Consider the following 20,603-nt stretch of genomic DNA (forward strand, 5'->3'; position numbering starts at 1 on the left):
TTATTATTGAAACTTATAATTTAAAAAATTGTGGATTACGATATGCAATATTTTTTATCAAATAAAAATATATAGTTACATAATTGTAACTATATATTGTGTCATATCTTTTAATCGATTATATATAGTGTAGTAATAACAATTGATTTGAAATTGTTGAAGTGGTAGTCGTTCTCATTACCAAGTTAACAAGTTTTGAAGATAACTAGTCTTCAGTTTGAAATAAGCTCGACGCAATAATAGTCTCATGTGATTAATTCATGCTATAACACATCGAAATCTGCGATAAATTATAGAAACATTTATACAAATATTTAAACACACAATTATAGAAAATATACAACAAAAGATGTTAAGGAAAAGTTAATTGCAACTAGAGAGGACATTTTTTACAACTATAACGTACCAAGTTGGTAACAATAAGATTGTAATTATAGAAAAATCCTCCAAAAAATACAGATAATGAAACATAATAGCGCTCGAGGAATGCAAATATGATATCCACGAGTTCCACCTCCTGATATCTACATTTCATGATTTTGATAACAAAAATTGTACATGCAGCAAATGAGATTTACGTTTTCATAAAATGGCGATATGTTACAGGGCAAAGTGCACTTGTAGAAAAATCTAGACTGGTTCTAAAATAATATGAAAAGTCGTTATATTAAACTATTACGTGAAGTTAAAATTTAGTATCAGTGTATGTTTCATTATTAACAGACATATTTTTCAATAGTTATGCTAATATCTAAACTTTAAAAACATTCTTGTGAAATTTCTCAAATTTCTGAATTAAACATTTGAATTAAAACAAAGTTGATAAAACCTGATGAACTTGGCATTAATTAATATCAATACGTGTGTTATAATGTTAATGAATTAAAATAATTTTTTTAAATCGTTTGCAGATTGTAATTTCCATTTTTAATTTATTGCATGGCGTAAGTACTTCCAAAATGATGGAAAGCATAAATAAGGAATTGTTACCAATAAAGACACATTATTTTTTATTCAATGCGGGTAAATAAATTATATTACAGATTAAATATCACATCTTATAGAATATTATGTATAATTGCATTTTTTATTTTTCAGCTACTGGACCAATAGTACCATTCTTACCAACAATAGCAAAACAGTTAGGCTTTTCTCCTTTCTTAACTGGCACAATATACACGATATTACCAATTTCTGGTTTAGTAGCAAAACCTTTATTTGGAGCATTAGCTGACAAATTCAAAATTCATAAGATAGTGTTTTTAATATTTCAAGTTGTAGTTGCAATAGCCTTGTTTTCGATATATTTTATACCTGAAATAGACAATAGTGCAAATGTTGAACTTACTTGTAATAAAATAGCAACTATAGAGATGTGTTCAAAAAATGGATTTCCTGATAAAATTAAAAATGATGCGATAACAGAAATCATTCACTTAAATGTATCATGTCAGGTGTGATGTCCTTTTATCTTATTTTTCTACTATATTAGATGTGTTTAATTTATATTTTATGTGTTTTATTTTTAGATATCGTGCAAAGCCTCGAAAGAACTTTATCATGAAATGTGCTCAAATTGGAAAGTACCTCAATTCTGTGACTTAACAAATTCAAGCTCTATTTTAAATAATGATACATTTAATTCTACCATAACATTTGACATGTTTCATGACTTTTATGTAAGATATTTTGCACATTTCCTATATTTAAAGATAAACAGCTAAACTCTTTATTTTACAGCTAAAAAGATGCATGTATGTGCGTATTTTTACTGCCAAATTCTCAGATAATATACCATATACACCATTTTGTGGCAATTATGTAAAAACATCGTGCCTAGCTACATGTCATGATAATCCAACCTTTAATCAATTGTTGCATGAAGTTGATGTGCCTCAGAATTCCACAGAAAATTCAACATACCAGTTTCATTCATTTTTGTGGGCAACTATAATAAGTTGGATTGGAATGGCAGTTGTAGTTAGCATAGCTGATGCTATATGCTTTAATCTCCTTGGTTAGTACTATATATGTTAATTAAATATCTAGTATGCTTTTCATACTGATATGTTACAGGAAATGAGAGAAGAAAGGAATACGGAAAACAAAAGATGTGGGGCAGCATTGGTTTTGGCATATTTGGAATAAGTGCAGGATATTTGGTAGACTTATTTAGTGAAGGAAAGATTCAGAAAGATTATACTTGTATATTTTATATCATGTTGGTCATTATGATTTTTGATATTATTGTGTCTGCAACTTTAAGGAAGGTAAAATTCTTTTATCATATATAATATTATGAGTAGAGAAAAATGTAGATAGTACAGAAGTTTGATACTTCTTACTTATCAAAAGAATAAAAAAATTGCCAGGTAATGGGAGAAAGCAGTATCATTACAGAAAAATCCAGAACACTCTGAGGATGAACCTTCAATATTATGGGAACTATTCACTATCCTTAGGGAGGGTAATGTGTTGTCATTTGGATGGTGGTGTATAGGTGCTGGAATGTGTACTAGCGTAGTGTGGAATTTTCTATTTTGGTATATTGAAGACCTAGCAAGTAGTTCACAAATAACACGGCTGAAAACTTTACAAGGGCTTCTGACCGGTGTACAGTGTTTTCTAGGAGAACTACCATTTAATTTTATCTCAGGAAATGTTTTGCGAAGATTAGGTCACATGAATGTTATGAGTTTAGTATTATTGATATATGCAATTAGGTAAATAATGAAATTTCTTGTAAATATATAATGTAGCTTCATATTACTAATTGTACTATTTTTTCAGGTTTATGGCATACAGTACTATATCAAACCCATGGTGGTTTTTAGTTATTGAAATACTTCATGGACCTACCTTAGGTCTTTGTTGGCCAACAATGGTATCATATGGTGATAAGGTAACACCACCTGGTACTAAAGCTACTATACAAGGATTTATTGGTGCTATATTTGAAGGAATTGGTTAGTAGTAGGAAATTAATTATAAAAACTAATGACTTTAAATAATTATTTGTTGTATGGTCATAATTATTTTTTAGGAGTGTCAAGTGGCAGTTTAATATGTGGGTGGTTAATAAACACATATGGCGGTGTTATAGCGTTAAGAGCATTTTCGGTAGGAGCGTTATTGTGGCTATCTTGCTTCTGGTTGATTCAATTGTTTTTACGAAAATTTAAAACATCGGCAGTACATTTGGGTCATAATCGTGAGTAACGATTATGTGGATACATAAATAACACCGATAAAAATAATTTTAAATACTTAAGAAATTTGTTTCAATTGAAGAAAAATATCTTTTCTTTGTTGATCTTTTCCAGATTTGGTAAATTACGCTAATCCAGATGATGCCATTTTTATGTCCATGAGTCGCGAATTAGAAACTTATTAATAAAAGGCAAACGACAGTGTTCTTTTTAGAAATTCGGTATATTCATTGTTTGTTTATTTAGATATGATGATTTCGATTGAACGTAGTAAAAAATATACTTTTCTTATAATTATCAGACAGTTTAATTCTTAACATATTCGTGACTCATCTTTTTAGACAAATATTGATTATTCAGTATTATACTGTAGTTGTAAATCATATCATGTTCTGTAATATATTCATTTTTCTTAGATTGAAGTAACATTTTTTTTTTAAATCCACCGATAAAATTTATAAATAAAAATGATAAATAGAACATGTATCATCATATATATCAAACAAATATTGAAGGGAAGTAATACAAGGATGTGTTTAGTTGAGACATATAAAATTGCTCACAAAATATCTCAACCATTTATTCATTGCGAATTCATTTCTTCAGAGTGAAATTATATCATGCTAGTAATTTTATTAATTACCAGTATATTTTCAATTATTTATCGAAATCACGCGATAATAATATTTTTATGAATTCCGCATAATATGTCGATAAAAAGCTATAAATAACTTTCTTCTGATTCAATACCACGTCATTGGATAACAGTTGCACGCGTGCAGAACGGAATAGCTGCATACGAAAAGACTCGGTGGTCAAATTTGCGTAGCGTTAGTCTTGTTTAGGATTCCGTCTTTGCTGATTTTGACGAGAAGGTGAAGTAGCCTGGCTTGGCACAGGTTCGACAATAGCTTGAAGATTAGGAATTTCGCCTGCGGTATCACAGCAGTCATTCATTATAATTCCAGTACCTGAATGAATAAAGGCAAGACTTCCCTCACTGGAAGAGGCTAAACTAGCCGACAATGGAGGTGATCTTTCTTTAGGCGATGCTGAAGAAGCTAGATTGTTTACAGTAGTATTACTACAAGTTGCCGCTTCTAATGTTCCATGAAGTTCAAGTATACGGCCTTCGAGAAGAAGGTTTATTTCAGCTTGTGCTTTATATTTTGACTCGACGGCTTCCAATTCAGCTTCGTGTTGATCTTTTGTTTCTTGTAAAAGCCGTTGCAGTTCTACAAGTTGCGCTTCTTTTCGTGCTTCTTTGTTTTCTAGTTCAGTTAAACGTATTTTCAAAGCTTCTACAAGAGATATTCGCGATTCCAACTGTCGTCGTAAATCTATGTGAACACCAATTTGTATTTTACATTATTTGTTTCAAATATGTTCTTATATTTGTGAATAATTGAAATCTGCTTACTAGTTAATTCTTCTGCGTATGATTTTTGTATTTGTGTTACTTCTTGTTTTGTCATTGGTGAAAGACCCCCTGTGCTTTCTTGTAATTTTGTTTGTGCCTGTAGATATATAAAAATAAATTTAATATATCATGCGAAGACATATATAATTTTTAATAATACCTCTGCAAGTAAAAGAAATTTCTTCTGTACAGTATCAAGAGTACGTTCTAACTCTTTACTGCGATTTGCAGCTTTTAAAGCTACTCTTAGTTGATGACCTGCATCGAACAAGGAAGCCTCCGTAGACTGAATCCGCTGTTCACAGTCTGCTACCTTTTTTTGTTCATTCTTTAGTTTGACTTCCACAGATTCGAGACGATCTTTCAGTATTTGATTCTGTCGTTGTTCGTCTACACACTATACGTTATTACTCGCATTACTATACAAATTTCTACTAGTAATACAATCAGTAGAATTTTCATAGACATTACCTTAGTTTGCCAGTGGTGTAATGCATCTTTATATTGATCTTCAGCTTGGCAAGCTTCTCTCTTGTTACGTTCTAATTCAGCTTTTAAACTCTCTACTTCTTTTTCCATTATTTTTAAACGATCAGTCTATGTAATAAGAATTTCGTATTTAACAATAGAAAGAATTAAAAATATTACCGAACCTTACTTTGAACAAATAATGTCAACTGACCAAAGCATAATTATGTTCTTCTAACGCACGCGAATCCCTTAGTTTGCCAAGAAGTCGTCGATTACGTTCGGCATGTACTTCTCTACGTTGTCGTTCGAACTGTAGTTGCATTTGCATAAGCTGTAACAACTGACTCGCACATTCGACATCGAAAGTATCTTCTTCTGCTACTTCATCTTCCCCACCATTTTCTTTTCTTTGTTTCTGCTTAATTGCATTTGTCCCTTCGAAGAAAAAATACTTAATTCACAATTTTGTTGATTTACAATAAGACTTGTTATTAAACTTTACTTTTTACTAACTCATTTTTTCGCCAGAATAATTACTACCGTGCGTGCAAGTTTCAACATATCGATCAAGCATTGCAGTTGGTGATAATCTAAATTCGGTATCTTGTACAGAACGTTTTTGTAAATTCATTTGCGTCTTTTGTTCCAAAATTCCTAGCAATAAATCTTCATATGGAAGCAAATCGGATGTTTGGGTTGCTGTATCTTCCAGTTTTTTATGAAGTTTGATATCAGGACAAGATTTGCTTTCTCGAATCTGTAAATGCATATATATTTTTATCATATTAGAATTTTTTTCTGCAACAAATATTGCATATCTTACTTTGTAAAGAGAATTCAAATTTAAATGTTGTGTTGAAGCTTGGCTTTGAGAATACAAACGTAGCTGATAAACCTTTTGAGACAAATCTGCAAAAGCATTTTGCATTTTTTCATTATGGTGTTCTTGTCGTTCGACTAATTTTGAACTTTCAAATTTTCCAGTAGTTTGAGAGCTTACAATTTCTAAAACCTACACAATGCAATTTTGTATAAACATATCGTACCAATATTCATTAATGCACAATATTCTTACATACAAAAGTACATAAAATACAGAACCTCTTGATCTTCTTGCCAAGAATCGTTTTTCCCATTTTGATTTGTGTTCATTTCTGGAAATCTTCCATCTTCATCAACGTTGATAGATGACTTGGTTTGACTAATGGCTTGTCTATCTGCGATAATTTTACTTAGCTTGTGCGAAAAAAATCCATGTGCATTATTTGTATCCCCACTTCCAATTATGGTGCCAGATACAGACGGATTTAAAGGGATTGGTGTGGATGGTCGTGAACTTGATCCTACTGTGCCATTACCAAATCCAGTAAGAGCACGAACTGCGCAAGAACCAGTGGGTTTCGGCATCTTTCGTAAATCCTATGTACACAATTTTAAATATTATCCGATTTAGTTTGTTCATTCTCGGAAGTTCTAAAGTATACCTTAACAGGAGTTGTTTCTGGAGTGGCTTCGACTGCAGCTTCCGGTGGAGACGTACCGCTTCTGTTATTGTTAGGTGTTGATGGAGTAGACCGTTGTTCATGAGATGTAACTGGAAATTGTGGACTATGTGGCGGCACTGTCATACTCGGCGACCAAAACGTATCATCTTCACCATTACTGATTTCTGATGGCGCTATCCCTCCACTAATGTTTATTGGAGTACATATAGAAGAGTAATCTAGAACATGTACTGATACTGTAAATATTTGTATATTCATAGTTATATATTATAATAAAACTCACAAACCTAAAGGTGGCGTAGAACGTGAATTCGTAGTACGAAATACTTCTTCTCGACATTTATCTAATGTAAAACGACCGCATTCTGCTATAACATCATGATGCTCCATCTTTTTCCATCTAAAAATAATGGACGAACGATAAATATAAAATCCTTTCTCTGAATTACGACTACTTTCATAATACGAAATATATCTACCTAGCAGCAGAAATCTCTGTATCTTTAGATGCAGTAACAAGTAAAGGGTGCATGCGCACAGAATCTAGCATTGGTCTAATTGTATGGATAAAAGTAGCAGGTTGATCTTGTTGTTGTTGTCTCAAATATGAAATGAAGTTGCAAGGATACATGGCATATAATCTGTGAAATAAATTATATAGTCCCACCTACAAGAAATTTAAGAAATATCAATAAACCTTCCTTACTTTTATAAATAAATACTAATACTTACTTGCAAATGTAATAAATATAAATGATTCTTATCTATTGTCCCTGTTATTGTTGTTGAAGTAAAACGCATAGGAGATGAAAATACGGATGATAACTGATGATAATAATAAGTGGCCAATCGACCAAATACTTCAAAAATTTCTGTGAGGTATGGCCCTAAAGCAGCAGGTAACATTGGTAATAACATCACCAAGAGAAGAAGCGCACTCATAAGAGATAATGTATCTGCTTCCATCTAAAAACAAATTAACTCGAGAGTTATCATCAATTCAATATATTCTTTACTTATTTTGGAAAAATTGAATTCTACCTTAAGTAACCTAAGTAAATCTCGAAATAAAGTATGACTGGCAAGCTTGTATAACCAAGTTGGCTGACGACGGGCAATATGACCTAACAAAGTAAGGGTTTGAATTCTTTGGCTGCTACTTCCAGATTTGGAAAGAGCTTCCGACAAACGATCTAAGAGATGCTTGTCATGTGGATCACGAACACCAGCTAATACCTCAACAGCTCTTAAGGAATTTGTGGACAGATAATAATCAAAAAGACCATTTACCAACCAATTGTCTTTTGCTGAAAAATTTAAGAAATCATGAAAAACAAAAGGCAAGATTATTAGATATCTTACAATTCATCATCTTACTTACTAGATAAAAAAAGTTCATGGAATACTTTTTTTATTTCTTCTACCTCCGCAAGTTTGTTGGATTCCAATAAATTAAACAGATCAGCTATGCCTATTGAATTAATGTTCATCTTGATGGTAGTTGATATTCCGGTATGAACAAATGATACTTATTCTAATCGTCTGATCATATAGTGGAAGTAGAAGTGACTTTATAAAATCTAATTTCATCCATCTGTCATTTGTTATGTAAAACTGGCTTCATTAGAAGCAGAAAAAATTTTGGAATACCTGTAACAGTAAGAGCATAACATCTCAGAAGATTTATACAGAAGAAGAAATATAAAAAGGATAAAGTTCTTTTAATTTCAACCATCACGAACTGTCAATTTCATATATAAATCGGCATTTAGATTTTGATGCTATAATCCGGCATAGAAATAATCTTCAACGGTACGAATCTCTCGGTCGTTCAACGAAGAATTTCATATACGATATTTCTGTATTATCAATGAATATTTCATTCTGCATAAAAAAAAATTTTGTCGGTTCGGTCCTATGATATTCATAAAAAGGTCATTCAGAACCATGTTTGCAAGAGAGAAATACTTTTTGTAAATACCATTTCGACTTTTTAATAATGCGTCAAACCCTGATTTCGATAATGATTATATTGACAAAAATTAACAAGTTAACTTACCCGAAATTCATCGAGTACTTCAAGCAATTTTACGAGTTCTATGGCGACTTGTACACCATCGCAGATATATCATAGACTGGTACGCATTGATATTGCTACAATACCAGCAGCGCTACGATCGCTCAACAATTCCATGTACGTTCCAAAAATTATTCAAATTTCAACAGCTTTCTTTCTAGTGGATCTTATAACAATCACCATAATTAAATGTTTACAGAGAGAACATTTTTTCTTTGGACTCTGAGTGAGGACACAAAGGGTCTTTATGCAATGTTCTCTTTCTATTCCTATATTGCTTTTTCAGCTCACTGAGTACTCTATCATTATATCTCTATGATCCCAATTCAATGAGTTTCAAAGTGTTTTAGAAATACAGTTGCCGATAAAAGTATTTGAACATGATTATAATAGAAAACTTATCATACAAAACTTTTATGATCTGTCCAACAAACTTGATTGCTGAACTTGAAAACTTGATTGCTGCGGCTGTAATTAAATGCAGCAACCACAATCGTATAAACCTTTATATGATCGTGGCAGCAATTAAGATTTGTTTACGTTCACTGCCTCGTTTCGTTGAACAAATTATACAAGTATATATATACATTTTCAAATTTCTTTCAAACTTTACCAATGTAATCATCATTCTCGAGTTTCGTAACAGTGCTAATGAAATTTAAAACTAATTCGTGTAACACATATAATACATATTAAATTTATAAAAGGTTTCTAAATGCTTGAATATATTTTTGTAAATAACTACACCACTATTAATGGTATTAAAAGTAGCATAAAAATATCAAAGAGGGCTACAGACTCCTCAAACAAGGTTCTATAAAAATACATCAAATCGTTTATCTGCATTACATCTTTTCTATGCTTAAATGCTTTCGACTGGTATAATAGCATTATTACATGGCAGCACTAAACTTGTGTTGTGTAGAAAATATGGCGTAAAGTGAACGTCGCACATGTCTCTTAGTGATTTCGGTAAGAGTTCAAGTATTACACCGAAAAATTTCTCTATCGACATACAAGAAAACTACATCGTTTATTCATCCATATGATAAAAGAACCTAAAAATGATTAACGAATTTGAAATGCGAGAGTCATTCAAGAGTAAGTCATTTTAAAAAGTTGAGATGAAACAAGAACAGAGGAGTATTTGGTAAATTATTTCATAGGATTTTTATTACGTTTATTCTTATTAGTGTCGGGTTAGTAAACAAACTGGCGTCGCATCAATTGAGTGTTTCCATTTCTTTTTAGGCTAACTAATATAATCCAACAGTCGTACGTATCGACAGGCAACAGTTTCGTTCGTCGTGTGATGAAAACGTTTGTACTCTTGTTCTAACCCTTAAAGATGGGTCATTTTGACCCGACGTTAAAAACCTATCTTTTCGAAAATAATGACGAGAAGATAACAAAATTTACATATATACATACCGGGTCACATTCGAGCCTATGCTAAAAACCTATTTTTTTTTTTAAATAATGTCACTAACAAAATTTACATATGTATGTATTGAGTCATATTTGAGCTGACGTAAAAAGATATTTTTCAAAAATAATGACAAAGAATAAGAAAATTTAGTGATGCATATACTGGATCATTTTTTATCCGTCTCCGGCGTTTTCAGAAGGTCCGGGCTCCGAGGGTTTTAACTCGGTTCCACTGGCACGAGAGCGCATTCCGATCTCCTGAGTTATTACGCAGCCGATTTTCGTTCGTCTAGCCAATCGCTTTTTCATCGCATAAACATTTCGTTTCAACCGCGCTAACACAGTCCTCTTCTCGTCTAATTGGCCCAACAACACAGTAACACCGGTAAAAGTGTGAAAAATTTTTGTCTGTGCTTGGCGTTTCGTGGATTCTTCGTATTGTGACTTGTTTACAGTATGTGTTGTTTTTATTAAAAGAAAATGAAGTACTGTTACATGACGACGTTTTAACACATTATTCGTATGAGATTAGCTAAGGATTAGGACATTAAATTTCGATCACGTATTCCTTATTAAAGAAAACGTTAGTTTTGTTGGTTTGAATAAAAGAAAAGAATGGTCGTCTTGTTTGTGTTTACAAAAAATGTAAGAAGAAGTGACTTTTATTGCTACTTTCAGCGACTGTAACAATAAGAAGTTATTGGTGAAATGTAATTTAATACGATATATATTTTTATATATACATATCTCAAGTTGAAAATGTTAGTTTTTAAAACTTTTTTTTTGAAATGTTGAGTTCGATGGAATGTTAATTGTAATTTTATATTGTTCTGGAATCTTTTAGATTGAAACAATAAAGAAGTATACGTGGATTGGACTCTTACGTATATATATTGCCAGTAAGTATTAAAAGTGAATGTAACTCTGTTGAGAGATATTATAAATATCAAGAATGACTTGTATTCATTGTAATTGTAGACTATTCTTTATATTTTATTACACTAACAAAAAATTATTATACCACATTGTGTTCATAAACTATCATTTGTATTTGTAGTAAAAAGTAATTTCTGCTTTTCTTAATTTTCCATTAGGAAATTAAGTCTAGTTTTTTTTTAAACTTAATATAACTCACTTTCATTTATTTGGCAGTTGTACAAAAAGAAAAGTGTAGAATAGGGAAGTGGCAATAGAGTGAGGAAGAAAGAGGGAAAGAGGGGGGAATTCTGATGTCGGAGAAGAGAGCCATTTTCCAAGTCTTCGTTTAGACATTCTAAATATAACTGGAGGCTCTATAGGCTTTCCTTACTGTGTCATACTGTGCAGAGTAGTATCTTACTGTGTTGCGTAGATCTCGCTCATTTTCTACCTTTAGTATGGCATAATGCCAATTTTATTTGTCTGAAAATTACTGATCCATTTGTAACATTATCTCTAAATATCATATTTGTTAATTAAAAGCGACTATTCCTTTATTTTCCATACATTTAGGGTAATACTTATTCAGTCTTTTTGTTGATTAATAATCTTGATATATGTTAAAAATGATATAAGTAAAGTATAATTAATTTATTGGAATTTTAATATTTTCATGCTACTCATATTGAAGTATTTCAATTAATGTATAATTTGTTTAAAAGTAATTTGTTTCTTTTCTAAGGAACAAATATTAATTAATATTGTGTAAGCTAAAATGATATTAAATTACATAATTTTTTTAGAATCTATATAAGGTACTATATTGTGTCTTCTTTGATATCTAATATATATTATTTTTAGACAGAAATTTCATTCAAATATTGTATGTTGTATTTAATTTTTTATTACAGATCATGGTTTGTAGAGCTGGTCAAATATGTTTCATTCAGTGCAATCTACCCGGAGTTAAAAATAAAATCTTTACTACTGACAGACTTCTGCTTCATGAATCTACCCGTGGTGAGGATCTTTATGTTTATATTGGAGAGCAGTGTCAAATACAACCAGACAGTTTTAAGTTGTATTTAGTATCAGGTGGAAAATTGGTTAGTAATTATATTTTTTTTTGTTCTATTGTTAGTACAATCGTTTATCAATGTTTTAATGTTTTGTTCATGTAGAAGTTAAAGTTGTTTTATTGCTATTAGATCGATTTATCAGAAAAGAAAGATAAAACAATGTCAGAAATTGGTGTGGATTTTTCTTTTGATCGAGAATCATCAACTGAGCATAAGCACACACTTGTAGTTATGGATCCAGCAGATATTTTGATGCAGAAGCAATTTCGCCAACAGACTGCATATAATGCATATAATCCTCCACCACCATCTCCTAATCATTCGTCAGTGTGGGGTGAAGATAATAATGTTGATTTTAAAAGTCTTATTAAGTCTGAAACAAGTATGTAATATTTATTTTATATTTTTGTAATAAGATGTGTATTATCATTAATTGTTTATTTTTTAAAGGCTATGTCGGTTTAGTCAATCAAGCAATGACATGTTACTTAAATAGTCTATTACAAGCGTTATATATGACTCCTGAGTTTCGGAATGCATTGTATAATTGGGAATATGTAGAAGGATCAGAAAAAGATGAAGCTAATAGTATTCCATATCAACTACAGAAATTATTTTTAAATTTACAGGTATTAATATTATCTACAGATATTTATAAGATTAATAAATGTATGGTTGTTGTAAAATATTTAATAAATATTCACGTTTATAGACATCAACGAAATCAGCAGTGGAAACTACAGCACTAACAAAAAGTTTTGGTTGGGATTCTACAGAAGCTTGGCAACAACATGATATTCAAGAACTATGTAGAGTTATGTTTGATGCTTTAGAACAAAAATTTAAAAATACGGAACAAGCTGATTTAATAAACAGACTTTATGAAGGTATATGTTTATCCAAATGGTATATATATATCTGAAAATATGGTATATACAGGGTGGTTGGTAACTGGTGGCACAAGCGGAAAGGGGGTGATTCTACGCGAAAAAAGAAGTCGAAAATATAGAATAAAAATTTTTCGTTTTAGGCTTTGTTTTCGAGAAAATCGACTTTGAATTTTCGCTCGGTACGCGTGCGGTACGTTATAACGGATCTCACTGTAGATCGTTGCCTCGATGGAAAAATTAAAAAAAAAAAAATTTTATTCTATATTTTCGACTTCTTTTTTTGCGTAGAATCACCCCCTTTCCGCTTGTACCATCAGTTACCAACCACCCTGTATATCTGACTATAGAATATATATATCTGAAACATCTAGATATATCAGAAATGAGTTTCTAATTTGATTTTTATATTGTTAGGAAAGATGATTGATTATGTTAAATGTCTTGAGTGTGGCACTGAAAAATCTAGAGAAGATACTTTTCTTGATATACCATTACCAGTAAGACCTTTTGGTAGTAATGTTGCATACACAAGTGTGGTAAGTATATATAATGTTATATTTTAATATATGAATTAAATTTATATAAAAATTTATTTTTGTAATAGGAAGAAGCTTTAAGAGCATTTGTTCAACATGAAATTTTAGAAGGAAGCAATCAGTATCATTGCGAAAAATGTAATAAAAAATGTGATGCTCATAAAGGATTAAAATTCACAAAATTTCCCTATCTTCTGACACTTCATCTTAAACGATTTGATTTTGATTTCAAAACCTTTCATAGAATAAAACTTAATGATAAGTGAGTGCATATAAATTGTCCTTGTTAATCATTTTTTATCAGTCTTATACTTTCATACTAAACTTTTAATTTTAGGGTTACTTTTCCAGATACATTAAATTTAAATTCTTTTATTGCTTCTATGCCAAATCAAGAATCTCCGAGTACTGATGAAAATATTAGTTTAGCGAAATGCGACGATAACTCTATAACAGATAGCGGCACGTTAGATGATGATTGTCCTCCCTGTGAAAACAGTCTTCCTAATAGTAATCATTCAACAAATCATGACCAAGATGATGATGAAGGTATATTGATTCCATAAATTATATGCATTCCATAATTAATACCTATTCAAGTAGTTTATTTTTAGGTATAGATATGAGTAATGGACCTTCAACATCGAATTGTGCTGTGCATAATCATGAAAACGAAAAAAATCGTAGCAGTAATGCAGCAAAAGGACCTTACAATTATGAATTGTTCTCAATTATGATTCATAGTGGTAGTGCTAGTGGTGGTCATTATTATGCTTATATAAAAGATTTTAGAACAAACGAATGGTTTTGTTTCAATGATCAAAGCGTAACACAGGTATTTGCAAATGTTTATTTTATATTATATAATACTTTTAAAAAGGAGTATTAAAATGTGTGATTATATTACAGATAACTCATGACGATATTCAGAAAACGTATGGTGGTGGTTCAACCAGGTCATATTTTACTGGAGCTTATAGTAGTACTAATGCGTACATGCTCATGTATAGACAAATTGATTCTGCTCGCAATGCTTTGCCCATACAAGTGCAAGATTTTCCAAAACATATACAGGAATTGTTGAAAAAGATGAAAGAAAATGAAGATAACGACAGGGAGAGTCGTGAAAAAGATCTTGCAACACCTAAGGTGAAAGTATATTGTCAACATCCTACAGAAGATAAGAAACTGAATTTTAGACTTTCCTTTTCGCCTAATGTTACATGGGCTCAAACGACAAAGATTGTTTATAAGAATTTTTGCTTGGAAGGAATGGTGAGCTTAAATCAATGTCGTTTAGTTGTTTACGATCACAATAATGAGTTAATCGTGGCTAGTTACGAAGGTAGAGAACATGAAACGTTTGCAAGTATTTGGGGTAATCGAGTGAATCGGTATAGTTTATTATTAGAAATACGTGATAAAGATCAAAAATTCGAGCCACACCTACGAGGTGGTATGTATTTATTTACGCATATGTATATATATCTTTTTAGTAGAAAGAAAAATAATGTTTTTCTGTTATTTGATAGGTATTGTAACTAAAGTGTACGTCGTCGACGTATCTAGAAAGAAGCTTATTGAAGGACCATTAAATGTACGAGGTTTATTTACACAAACAGTGAGAGAATATAAGCAGGTGGTAGGAAAATTTATTAATATGGATCCGAGCGACATGAAAATAGTTTTACGAAAACACGGAACAGATGCGATACTCGTACAGAATGACGACGCTATATTAGCAGTTGCAGACTTTTGTAATTTAATTAAAGTCTTTGTATGTACGAATGCCGATGCCGAGTGTAATAAATCTTACTTTGAAACAACAATATGTGGTATTGCTGAACAGTTAGAAAACATTATAACACTACGTATAAAGTTACCTCCTAATTCAAGCAAAGGTAAGACGATTATTATATTTAATTATGAAACTAACATAATATTTCCTAAAATTATAGTTATATAATAATATTATATTTTGTTGAATGCAGAAATATTGGAAGAATTAAATATTCCAATGTTAGACGAAGTGAATAAAGACAAAGAAAAACCTGTGACTGATAGTCCATCCAAAGTAAGCGTTCCTGAACCGCATCGAGATGCTAGTACAAAATGCAATGAGACTTCAAAAAGTGGAAAGCTTGTTGAAGATACTTCAGTAAGAAATGCAAGCCCACAATTGGTAGAGGGTGAGGAATGGCATACTCCTGAACAAAGTAATAGCGAAGATAGTAGTCTCAGTGATAGTGACAAAACTTTAGTTGGAGATGCTCCAGGAGACGAAGACTTTCAATTACCTTATCTTCCATCAAGTACAAGTAATCGCGCCATTAAAATGTTAAACCAAGTTGGACTCGAAAACTGGGATAATATCATCGATGATTCAGAATATTATTTCAAAGCCACCCCATATACAAATCATAATGAGAAATGTATGTATCTTAAACTTGTTTTATAAAATATTTGAAATATAGGGAAATATATAGGGAAGATATTTAATGATGATTATTTTGATCACAGTTTTGAAAGTATTAGTGGATAAAAGAATGATATTCAATACATTGAAGAAAAACTTAGAGCCGTACGTTGGTGTACCTGCAGAATATTTTAAAATTTGTCGTTATTTTGATGAATGTGGTGAATCAGAATGTAGCTGTTTACTTAGTCAACTTGTTTCTTATGAAGATGGAGAGAAACTTTGGATAGAGATAGGACGGGCTTTACGTAATGGTGAATTTACAGTAAAATTACATCAGTTTTTCCTTGATTCGGCTAAGGTACGAATACGCAAATTATTAAGATCTTTTATAAAAATTCTTTATTTTTTACCATAAATGATGTTGCTTTTTGACACTTTCTACAGAGCAAATTTTTGTTCGAATGGATAGTCTCGGAAGACATGACTGTTGGGCAGGCGAAGAAAGAGATTCTTGCAGAAATGAAAAGAAGATATAATATAGAAATACCATACGAAAGATGTCGATTAAGGGAAAAGTGTTTTGTATTACCTTCAAAAGTACTTTTAGATCATCAAAAGTTTAAGGATTTCCAATATTATTCTCAATTTGAAATGATTGTACAAGAGTTACCTGATAAAGATCCAGTTACCAATAGCAATCAAGTCATTGTTTTTGTCCGACGCTGGTATCCTATAAAATTTCACATTGGTCCACCACAAGAAATCGTATTAGATGAAACGACCTTGAAAGAAATGATGAAAAAAGTAAGTGAACTGGATATCTTGTACATTTCCTAGTTACAAAAAACTAATTGGTAATTGAATTTAATAAAATGACTATATTGAATTTTGATTTAGTTATCTTTAATATCGGATATACCTGAAGAATATATAAATATAATAAGAGGGAAAGGTTCAGTACATATGCCTATTGTACGAATTGAGAATGAGGAAGACTGGATTGGATTAACAACTCTTGTTGAATTTAATGTTGAAGATGGTGCTGTGTTCTTATATAGGTATGCATGAAATAATTATGCTGGTATACACTAAAAGATTACAATGAGATGTCAGAATAGTTGATTCGTAAAATTTATGTCTAACAGAGATAGCAGGGAAACTTCACATCCATTAACCCAAGAAGAGTACGATGAAATCGCAATTCGAGAAGTATCACCTTCTTTACCACTTTCTTCCGCGTCACGTTGTAATGCGCGTAAAGAGAAAGCGCTTAGAATATATTTGGATGGTGAATGATCCTCCATTGAACATACGTTTAATAACACTGAAGAACAATTGTTAAATAGGCATGTGTGGGAGCATGAAACGTTTGCGTACAAAGTGATTAAATCGTGTCAGGTATTTGTGGAATTAAGTACTCAACAATTACAAAATATTCTGTGCTTCAGTAAGTCTTCAATATTTCAAAGCTTCCGCATCTCTAAAGCCTTTTGGCTCTTGGAATCGATCGGATTCGTAAAATTCTTCGACTTTGTGAAACACTACGCGTTACCAAGGGATTTCAGACCTCGATTATCTCGTTTCGTTTTAATGTGTTTCGAGATCATAAGGATCATGATACTCCCAATAACGTACGGATTACTGACTTATAGAATCTCATTCAAGAGCACAAATACTGATGAAAATAATGCAAGTGCTGACTAAGAGTGAATTATAAGAAAAAAAGAAGGGGGGGGGGAGAAAATTGAATTGCTTGGTGATAATCCGAATTTACACTATGAACTTCTTACAATACGTGTGTGTGTAACTGACGTACATATAATTGGAGTTCCTGCAGCTACATTATTTTCACAAATTCCTTGATATATTTCTTAATCCTAAGAATTTTGATATCTTCACATATCTGTATCAAAACGTTTTAGCTAATCGTCTTGTTTAAAGATGTTAAAGATTTTTAATGTCGAAATGCAGCACAGAGTATATTCATTTGTTGATAAAAAAAGAGAAAAAAACATTTATCTGACACAACAATAATTAACCCTTTTAATGCCAGTGTAGGTTAAATCGCATTCTTATAATATAATAATATAAGTCCTGAGTTCAATCATTTAATTTGATAGTAGTAGCGCTTGGATTTCGTTAGAAATTACTACTTCGAAACATTATGCATGCTATTGTTTTGAATGAATCAGCAGATACGTTCTATGAGATTTATTGATAATTGGTAATACAATTTTACATTTCATAATACTTATTATTTACACATAGATTTGACGCTATTACTATCAAGTTAAAAAAAGATTTATCAATATGAACATAGAGATCAATTTTGACCAGGCATGTTATCCTATACAGTCTATTTTAATTTATTTAATTATGTATGTTTATCATTCATTACACGTTATTGGTACATGGAAATTTGTACCACTAGAAAAAAACCAAAAAAGAACATTTAGCCATTTTTTGGCAATTGCTGCTATTTCCTACGAATCGAGTTTTCAATATAATGAAAATAAAAGATTTTCTCTTGGAAGGAAGTTCACCAAATTTACATTTTGTAGACCAATGCTTGTAAATAATAAAACTTATGAATCAAATATTGATATCTTTCTTCATATCAATATCACCATACATAAACAGAAATATATAAATATATATATAAATATATACATATAAAAAATATGTTTTGTATTAAAATGTATGATAATGCAATGCATATACATAGCACATCATCCTTTTTGCATTTATCACCAGTTCAACTTGGCATTTTTTTGCTAATTCCACACTATTAGAAAATTTTTGGTGCTGAAAGGGTTAAATACAAAGTTGTTACTCCCTGTCACTATTAGAACGTTTTGATAGACTGTCTAAGACTTATCTATATTATTTCTTTGCAATTGTTTCACCATACGAGGTGAGTGCATTGAATTACTTAATCAACAATCGAGAGATACTGAAAATTCTATAAATTAAAAAAAAGGAGGAATTTATATAGTATAGATATGTATTACCTTTGAAATATACTGATATCGATTGTTGTATGACAATTTTACAATGCTCTCACAATTTTCAACGTATAGCTGTAATTTATATTTATAATATATTTGTTACATGAAAGCCTAGTTCAAATTGTTCGTGTATGGTTATACGATAACTTGTTATAAACATGACAATCTAGATGTTTATAGAGTAATTAAAACACAAACAAAAAAAGTTGTAAGTTCAATGCTATGGAAATCTTGTTGATGAATATCATTATAATAATTGAAGAATTTATCTAATTCTTATTAATTGTATTTCAATTTATTAAATTTAAGACAATTTATCATTTCATTATAAACATTTAAAATTTTAGTAATGAGGCAATTGTATATATCGATATCTATAAGAAAGGAAGAAATAATAAATATTGTTTCTTTCCTATCATATCATGTAAAGAAATTTTAAACAATAGGAAATTGGAAAAGTTGAAAATGGAAATTAATTAAAAAACCTAAACTTAAAAAATTATCTTTCATATAGCTTTATAGTTTCTTGTTTAATAATTGATTACATGTTTGTCATTACTACTTAATATACTCTAGTTTTATATTATCTCGCATCTCTAATTATTTGTAATTTAACGAACTAGGCTTTGATATTGTTTAATGATTGTTTTTGTAATTACCAAATATTGGAACAGTGTCCTTTGTGCATAATAGTGGGTATGTGCGAATAATAAATTTGGAAATTTATAAAATTGCTGGGAAATTTTTGAAACAGAACTTATGCATTCTCTGCAATCCTTAAACTGATATTTTCATATTTATTTGTACCAATTTAACGAATCGTTTGTAAGACTGTAAGATTCAATTAATGAATTTGAAATTCTTTTTTTTTCGTTTAGATGGTTCGAGTGTTATTAAATTAATACTTTTCAAACTTTCTTCGTGAACGAAAAGGAATTGTAAGATAAAACTATATTTAATATTTCGCTAATTTTTCGCGATATTTGCGTGTACCTACTACTATTTTAAGTATCTTTTTAAATATTTAAGTTGGACGTGAGTATTTCGCTGTCTTTTTGGTAATCGTTTGAAACATTTAAAGTATTTACGTATATTTATGTTAGTGGAGGAGTATACAAACGACGTTGAAGAATCATATTATATCCTTTTTGCGGATAAGTTCAACGCTCGATAATTGTAGCGCGCGGACTTTACAAGTTACGATTGTAGTTTCTATCGAATTTTTTTCATCATCGACAATTCGAATATTGTTCTTTGTATCATACACTATGATTACGAAATCAAATTATTATTTATAATTATTAATAATTGAATACCGAAGTGACTGAATTTTGTTTTTTGAATTTTACCGATGTTTCCTCTTTATCTCAGCCGATTGTTACGTTCATTCATCTTTAACATGCTTTCTTTGCGTGAATCGTTTGAAATGGACTGAATAAATAGTACGTTGAATCTATTTTCTTCGATTTAAGCTTTGTTTATTTTATGTAACATCTAACTATATATATAATACTTTACAGAAGAGATAAGTCGATCATTTTGATGATAAAATCGCAAATTCATATTTTCCTTCCTTTTTTTAATGAAAAAGATTCTCTCCTATAAAGTGGTTAAATAAAAATCTTGTTTTGTAACTTTATTAG

The 20,603-nt window shown here is 30.7% G+C and overlaps 3 protein-coding genes across 19 annotated transcripts; 2 read left to right on the plus strand and 1 right to left on the minus strand.

Annotated features, from left to right (window-relative positions):
- The first annotated feature begins 184 nt into the window (after positions 1 to 184).
- On the plus strand, positions 185 to 3,509 carry Sugb (Sugar baby transporter). Of its 2 annotated transcripts, none has more exons than XM_069126318.1 (10): positions 185 to 409; positions 912 to 1,023; positions 1,099 to 1,454; positions 1,530 to 1,679; positions 1,741 to 2,017; positions 2,077 to 2,270; positions 2,401 to 2,723; positions 2,791 to 2,966; positions 3,044 to 3,211; positions 3,324 to 3,509. In XM_069126318.1, the coding sequence occupies exons 2-10, from the start codon at positions 960 to 962 to the stop codon at positions 3,392 to 3,394; spliced, it is 1,779 nt and encodes a 592-aa protein (XP_068982419.1). In that variant the 5' UTR covers positions 185 to 409; positions 912 to 959; the 3' UTR covers positions 3,395 to 3,509. The 2 variants fall into 2 exon arrangements, with proteins under 2 accessions (XP_068982419.1, XP_068982341.1); XM_069126240.1 differs by lacking the exon at positions 185 to 409 and adding an exon at positions 440 to 703.
- On the minus strand, positions 1,741 to 8,817 carry Tsc1 (tuberous sclerosis 1 protein hamartin). 4 transcript variants are annotated; one of them, XM_069125927.1, is made up of 15 exons: positions 8,665 to 8,817; positions 7,987 to 8,255; positions 7,647 to 7,912; positions 7,338 to 7,571; positions 7,085 to 7,272; positions 6,893 to 7,005; positions 6,585 to 6,823; positions 6,202 to 6,519; positions 5,924 to 6,112; positions 5,614 to 5,857; positions 5,312 to 5,535; positions 5,101 to 5,226; positions 4,790 to 5,026; positions 4,630 to 4,726; positions 1,741 to 4,549 (listed from the first exon to the last, which is right to left on the minus strand). In XM_069125927.1, exons 2-15 carry the CDS (start codon positions 8,093 to 8,095, stop codon positions 4,041 to 4,043), a joined length of 3,093 nt encoding a protein of 1,030 aa, XP_068982028.1. In that variant the 5' UTR covers positions 8,096 to 8,255; positions 8,665 to 8,817; the 3' UTR covers positions 1,741 to 4,040. The 4 variants fall into 4 exon arrangements, with proteins under 4 accessions (XP_068982028.1, XP_068982121.1, XP_068981940.1 ...); XM_069126020.1 differs by having other exon boundaries at positions 5,996 to 6,112; positions 6,585 to 6,835; XM_069125839.1 differs by having other exon boundaries at positions 6,585 to 6,835.
- A 714-nt stretch (positions 8,818 to 9,531) lies between these two features.
- Usp47 (ubiquitin specific protease 47) lies at positions 9,532 to 20,416 on the plus strand. 13 transcript variants are annotated; one of them, XM_069109775.1, is made up of 18 exons: positions 9,579 to 9,654; positions 10,308 to 10,564; positions 10,955 to 11,009; positions 11,940 to 12,134; positions 12,237 to 12,489; positions 12,558 to 12,736; positions 12,820 to 12,994; positions 13,412 to 13,533; positions 13,602 to 13,795; positions 13,871 to 14,082; positions 14,154 to 14,368; positions 14,443 to 14,989; positions 15,066 to 15,434; positions 15,525 to 15,965; positions 16,054 to 16,310; positions 16,397 to 16,756; positions 16,850 to 17,010; positions 17,098 to 20,416. In XM_069109775.1, exons 4-18 carry the CDS (start codon positions 11,943 to 11,945, stop codon positions 17,246 to 17,248), a joined length of 3,828 nt encoding a protein of 1,275 aa, XP_068965876.1. In that variant the 5' UTR covers positions 9,579 to 9,654; positions 10,308 to 10,564; positions 10,955 to 11,009; positions 11,940 to 11,942; the 3' UTR covers positions 17,249 to 20,416. The 13 variants fall into 13 exon arrangements, with proteins under 13 accessions (XP_068965798.1, XP_068965876.1, XP_068965788.1 ...); XM_069109687.1 differs by having other exon boundaries at positions 9,580 to 9,654; positions 14,148 to 14,368; XM_069109725.1 differs by having other exon boundaries at positions 9,580 to 9,654; positions 10,308 to 10,495; positions 14,148 to 14,368.
- Positions 20,417 to 20,603: the final 187 nt, after the last annotated feature.

The sequence above is a fragment of the Bombus flavifrons genome, chromosome 1, assembly GCF_040668555.2.
Source record: "Bombus flavifrons isolate JBK064 chromosome 1, iyBomFlav1_principal, whole genome shotgun sequence".
Taxonomy (NCBI): Eukaryota; Metazoa; Arthropoda; class Insecta; order Hymenoptera; family Apidae; genus Bombus; species Bombus flavifrons.

Excerpts from the sequence above, each read along its gene's own strand:
- Sugb (XM_069126318.1), top strand. The coding sequence starts at position 960 with ATGATGGAAAGCATAAATAAGGAATTGTTACCAATAAAGACACATTAT. Across the intron at positions 2,724-2,790 it reads TTATTGATATATGCAATTAG|GTTTATGGCATACAGTACTA; the intron begins GTAAATAATGAA and ends CTATTTTTTCAG. Across the intron at positions 2,967-3,043 it reads TGCTATATTTGAAGGAATTG|GAGTGTCAAGTGGCAGTTTA; the intron begins GTTAGTAGTAGG and ends ATTATTTTTTAG.
- Tsc1 (XM_069125839.1), bottom strand. The coding sequence starts at position 8,095 with ATGAACATTAATTCAATAGGCATAGCTGATCTGTTTAATTTATTGGAA. Across the intron at positions 6,836-6,892 it reads ACGTTCTACGCCACCTTTAG|TACATGTTCTAGATTACTCT; the intron begins GTTTGTGAGTTT and ends TTACAGTATCAG. Across the intron at positions 6,520-6,584 it reads CAGAAACAACTCCTGTTAAG|GATTTACGAAAGATGCCGAA; the intron begins GTATACTTTAGA and ends TTGTGTACATAG.
- Usp47 (XM_069109697.1), top strand. The coding sequence starts at position 11,943 with ATGGTTTGTAGAGCTGGTCAAATATGTTTCATTCAGTGCAATCTACCC. Across the intron at positions 12,490-12,557 it reads TCTTATTAAGTCTGAAACAA|GCTATGTCGGTTTAGTCAAT; the intron begins GTATGTAATATT and ends TATTTTTTAAAG. Across the intron at positions 15,966-16,053 it reads TACAAATCATAATGAGAAAT|TTTTGAAAGTATTAGTGGAT; the intron begins GTATGTATCTTA and ends TTTTGATCACAG.